Source organism: Diachasma alloeum, unplaced genomic scaffold (genome assembly GCF_001412515.2).
Source record: "Diachasma alloeum isolate Michigan unplaced genomic scaffold, Dall2.0 Dall_scaffold_00203, whole genome shotgun sequence".
Taxonomy (NCBI): domain Eukaryota; kingdom Metazoa; phylum Arthropoda; class Insecta; order Hymenoptera; family Braconidae; genus Diachasma; species Diachasma alloeum.
Genome location: NW_021680368.1, coordinates 2,130,907 through 2,136,714, shown reverse-complemented (window position 1 = coordinate 2,136,714; position 5,808 = coordinate 2,130,907). Strand labels below are relative to the sequence as shown.

At 47.4% G+C, this 5,808-nt stretch overlaps 1 protein-coding gene across 1 annotated transcript in view; it reads left to right on the top strand.

The window, feature by feature from the left end:
• Positions 1–629: 629 nt before the first annotated feature.
• Positions 630–5,808, top strand: part of LOC114841078 — a 14,424-nt gene continuing 9,245 nt past the window's right edge. Inside the window, exons 1-2 of the mRNA XM_029125947.1 lie at positions 630–4,290; positions 5,586–5,680. Coding sequence (XP_028981780.1) covers positions 630–4,290; positions 5,586–5,680 — 3,756 coding nt within the window. The remainder of the gene's footprint in view (positions 4,291–5,585; positions 5,681–5,808) is intronic.

Sequence of the window (5,808 nt, the reverse complement as noted above, 5' to 3'; positions counted from 1 at the left end):
CCCCCCTTTAAATTGTTATTCTTAGTACCGGATGATGTTGCAAGTAAATAAATTCGGACGGAATTCCGAAAAAACCCGAGTGAGAATCAAACTCATATTCCCAGAATGCCGGTCTATTACTCTTCCAAAATTCTAGTGTTTATAATTTTTTTAATTCCCATATGACTGCATCCTCTAGCGGTTTCTCAAGTTCCTTCAATACTTAAACCGGTTATAAAAATATCAACAATAGTATATACAAGAGGTACAATCGGTAGACAAAAGCATGAAAGCTGTAAGGGCCCTTTTAAAATAGTATAAATACGGGGGATTCCCCGATAGCTACATTGGTTACAGTAGCGAGTTCGTAATCTGAAGGTTGTGGGTTCAAATCCCCGCGTGAGCATTGCCGTTGATTTAATTGACTTTTCTTTCAATAAAATATTGCAGTGATTTGAAGAGCGAAATCTGAAATAAATTTTTTACGATAGTGATATAATAAGTCGAAAAAATAACAGAGACTCTTATGAGAAAATGAACTTTTCGAGGTCAAGAAGAAGATTAAAGTCTAGAAAAAATCAGAAAAATAAAAAATAGATAAATTGGAGAAATAAAAATAAAAAAATCCCGGCTCTAGCTTCCAGGATAAAATGGCGACATTCTCACCCCCGAAGCACACTTCCGGCTTCCTGGTGGCCCCCCGAGTGCCCCAGGGTCTCGCAGCAGCAGTAGAGGGTCTGACCCGGGAGGTGATCCGTAACAAGCCTGAGGACATTTACGTCTTCGCAGCGCGTCACTTCGAGAATCTCCTCCAGCTCCGTGAGCAGTACGAAACGAGCGGGATCCCCCTCGAAAGAGACCCCAGGACCCTCCGGGACATGGGCCTGACCCACGTAACCTCCCCGGAGCGTCGAAAAACTTCGACTCAAGCGCGCCTCGAGGCGGAGCGCAGCGGCTGGTCCCTGAACCAAACGGCGAAGGTCCTGAAGCGCCACCGAAGCATCATCACTGACTCCCCCACCTCCCAGGACCCATTCCACCCCCCTTCCGACTACCATCCCCCCTCCAGTGCAAGCCCACCCCACCACATCTGCTCGAAAACCCCGAAAAACTCCCGAAGACCCTCGAGGCCCTTCGAGAGCTCGCCCTCCTCCTCCCAATCCGGCGACTCCGAACCCCGAACAACTCCAAAGATCCTCTCCAGGATGTCCACGGAGATGACCTCTCGAGACATAAAAAACGAGCTCCGAAAGAATAGAATAAGCAGTAGAGAGCGAAGGTCGAAGCCCAGAAGACCAGAAGCCGAAGAAAACAGATCAAAAATCGAAGGATTCGACACGTCCGAGTCCTTCGAGACCCAGAGGAAACCGTCAAAGCGATCATCAGACAGGTCAAGACGACCCGAGGACCGAAGAAAAGATAAACAAAATGGCGGCAGCCCGAGTGACGACAAAATGTCGAGAACGCCGAGTATGGACAAGGTGAAAGACTACGTAGTCAGGAAATTCTCGTCGACGAAGAGTCTGGAAGAGCTTCAATCCTTGAACTACGTGGAGAAGGTCCAGAGCATCATCGACTCGACGGAGCCCATAATCCGGGAGAAGATTGAGGAGTTGAAGAACGAGATGATCAACTCGAGGAAGAGATCAAACGCTTCGGAGTCGTTGAAGACCGCTGAGACCCCACAGGCACCCGCAGATGTCCTGGAGAGCCGGTTGAACGACACGCAGAGGCTCTTGGAGAATGTCTCCTCGGAGTTGTCAAAGCCCCCAGGCCGTTCTCGATCGGCAAGGGCTTTGAGAAGAATCAGAAGTGTCTCGATGATCTCCACGGAGGACATCAACGGCGGAAGCCACGAGAGAAACGAGGAGTTCATGATCTCAGAGCTCTTGATCTCCAACGGCCAGCGAGATGGTCTCGATGTGAGGATCAAAGACCATGACCACGTCCTCGAGGATCGCAAATACCGCAGGTCCCACTCGGCAAAAGGAAGCAGAAGGAACATAAATATCTTTGAGCCTGAGAAGTCCCCTGACAAGTTCTCGCAGAACGAAGCACTCGAGTCAATGCTCAACGAAACCAGGAGCATCCTGGCGGATATTTCCACCTCCTTCTCCTTCCAAAACGGCCACAGAAGGTCCAGAGGAAGCGCAAGCGCCTCGTCCTCATCAAAATCCGATGACTGTGACTTCCAAGACATGTTGGGACTGTCCAAAGTATCTCTCCCAGAAGTTCGACCGAAATCCTCGAAGAACACCAATAGGAGCCTTCAAAAAAATAATCTGGGGGATATTGTCCTGCCTGCGATATCCCCAGAAGCTCCGAAATCCTCGAAAATCAGAGAGGAGCTGATCCTCCCAGTGTTATCCCCTCCGAACACCTCGAAAGACCCTGAAATCCCAGAGCTCCCAGTGGAGGAGGTCTTCAAAGACAGTTTGAATGTCTCCCCAGAGCCGTCGGACCTCCAGCGGCCGGACTCCCTGGAACCCGAAGAGAGGATTGAGGACATCGAGCCCCCGACATCAGAGTTGAAACAGAAACTGTTAGAAATCCACGAAGCAGAGAAGAAGATCGAAAAGGTCTTCAGGAGTGAATCAATCCCAGCCCCTGAGGAGATCGAACCCACGGAATCAGATGACGAGTTGAAGAGAAAGCTCATGGAGCTGATGGAGGCCGAGAGGGAGATCGAGAATGCTCTGGATGGTGCGCAAAAACCTGAATCACCTGATGAAGCACCTCCCAGTCATCGGCAATCAGATCAACCTGAGGATGACGATGAGGGGTTGAAGGCATCATCAAGAGCGTCAGCAGATCCTAAAGGCTCTCCTCACACGTACGTCCTGACTGAGGGCTCCCCTTACGATATCCCAGAGTCCGTGACAACGGTTATAATCCCAGAGCACACGCCATCTCCAGGACCTGATGATCATAAATTACCTCAGGTTCTTGAGGAGCTTGAGAACCCCGAGAGATCGCGGGATCCCTCGTCGTCCTTCGGGGAGGAGATCATCCTCGAGGAGCCGAAGGACTCCCTGATCGATATGATCCCGAAGAAGCCAGAGATGATCCCCAAGAAGCCTGAGATAACAATCCCGAAGCAGAACCTCCAATGCATCAACGAAGAGGAAGACCTGGAAGAGGATGAAACTGTTGATAATGGCACCTCGGACCCCCCCACAAGCTTCCTGGATGTCGAAGAGGAGACGAATGACCAGAAGTCAATGGACGCTTCCGATGACTTCGGAAGACCTGAATGTATTTCGATGTCTTCAACATCCGCGAAAGAAACCAGCATCACTGATGGGCCTATGGAGACCCCCAAGGACCTTCCGGACTCCGGGGAGGACGTCAGTACTGTCTCAGCAAGCGCTGAATCCTCGAACGAAGCGAAGGAGACGACTCTCACTGACGGAACAAGCTTCTCCATCGATCCCACAAGACCTTTCGTCCCGGAACTGAACCTGGATTCCCTCCAGGACATCACTGTTTCGTCCTTCAAGATGACTGAGGACGAGTATGAACCTGGGGATAACGAGAATACCAACTCCTTCACGGAAACTTTGACCCCTGATGAGAGGGACAGAGGGAGACGTGGGGAGGAGGGTTTGGAGGGCTGTGAGGACGTTGATGAGGATCGGAGTGGAGTGTCTGAGTCTCTAGGAGCTAGGGACGATGAGGAGGAGGTGAAGCACCTGGAGACTGGTGAGGATGTTTTTGTTAAGGAATTTGTAGAGGTGAGGGAGCCCCTTTGTGAGAAGAAAGTTGTTTATGTCACTGGGCCAAATGAGGATCTTGGGAATGAGGAGAAGACAGAAGTTGAAGTATCTCATGAAGATCTTCCTCATGATTCTGGGGGAGACCCTCCGGAGGCACGTGCAGAGTCAGATCTAGATAAAGAAGGGAAAACTGATGAGGAGAAGGGGTCGGAGAGCGATCAGGGGACTGAGAACTTAACGGAGGAAGACACTCCTCTGGCTGTGTCCAGGTCGGCTAGTCAGTGCACGACGAGGAGAGTCAGTTCTGGGAATTTAGCGAGGATGAGGGACACTCGGGTGGAGGAGGGCGAGGAGGAGGGGGATGGTAGGAGTGATGAGGCGAGGGTGAAGTTCTTGGGGGAGGGCGAGGGGGAGGTTGACCCTGGGGAGGTGGGAGGGAAGGAGATTGATATAGCGGCTGTGGGGGACGATGCTGAGGACGATCGGGAGAGGATGGAGAGCAAGGAGTATCATATTTACGTTCCCGAGTTGGATCAGAGTGAGGAGTCGACGACGGAGTCGAGTTTCAATTCTGCGGCTACGAAAATTCAAGCAGGTGAGGTTTTTTGAATCGTGGCGGGAGTTTGAAGAAGGTCCTTGTAGTACTCTGGTTAATCTAATTCCTACAATACCGACCTCACTTGGCTTTTATACCAATATGGCAGACTAGTGATACGCATTTCTGATGATGTATGATTATTAATTCTTCGTAATAAAACACAACACCAGTTGAATTAAAGGGCGTTTTCTATTGGAGTACAACGAAAAGATCTGTTTTATGACAGGAGTCGGGGACTACTAAAGTGAGAATCTGAAGACAAGAGTATTCAGAGTGCACCTGAAAACGTACTTCAGCTCGTACATTCGAAGGAAGAGGGGAACACGCAACACTATTATTATCCTCATTTTCATTTTTATTTCATACAGACTCAACAGCACACGGCCAATTACAGGATCAAATTAAATACACATAAAGTATAATAATGAAATTAATAAAATGAACAACTCAAAATAATACTCGGAAAGAATTATTTATATTGCTTACATGGTAAAATTAATAGACTAGCCAATCTATTTAAATGTGTTAATAATATACATACTCAAATTTTTGTTTTGTTTTTCTTTTTTTTCTCGTTCAAATATTTCAGTTTTGGGGAGTATTTTTGGCTTTTTTTGTGTATTTGGGGATCATTGTCAAAAACTGAAATAAAAATTTGAGTTTAAGAGGTCTCGGGAGTAACAAAAACTACTGAAACGCGGGAAAAACTTTGCGGTGTGAATTTCCTGCAAAATGGGAATGGAAAAATCTGAGAGATGGCTTAAAAAATTTGTTCTCTTTATAGAAACCGCTAGAAGTGAGTTAAGGGTGATTCGAAGACGATACATGATTTTTAAAAATATTTGAAAATGCGAGGTGGAGGCGCCGCCATTTTGAAAACCCTTTCCGCCGGAGGGAGAGGGTGTCCAAGGAAGATGGCGGCGCCCACACCTGCCTGCTACCTCGTATCTTTGAATATTTCATAGAATCATTTATCTTCTTTAGATCACCATCAACTCGCTTCATTAACTTTCTTCAAAAAGAACAATTTTTATTTATTAAGAAATATCTTGAAATCTAAGCTAGATAGCGCAATTTCTCTAATAACCTCTTTTGTAGATCGTGATCTGCTCTACAATAAAGGTTCTTACAACAATTTCGCCATCTTCCTTATTTCCAAAGATATTCGTAAAAAACTCACTCCCAAATCGCGCAGACGCTTGTTCATTCACCATTTCACTGCAGAAATGGCTTTTTAGATAATCAATTTCACCTGAACCTCAATGAAAAAAGGATTATTTATGCTCCTGCAGGTGTCAGGGGTTTCCTGACCCGCCGTAGACTCCAGCGAATGCACCACTTGAGTTCAACTCTCAACGGGGTACCATCGATTCAAGACAGCATTGTGGTGAGCACTTGAATTCACCATTTTTTCTTGTATATTTTCACGGTACACTCCAATTATCCTTAAATTACCCGCGTGTCTCATGCAACAATACATTGAACCCTTGATAAAAAGGAGGAGCGGGGGGGGGG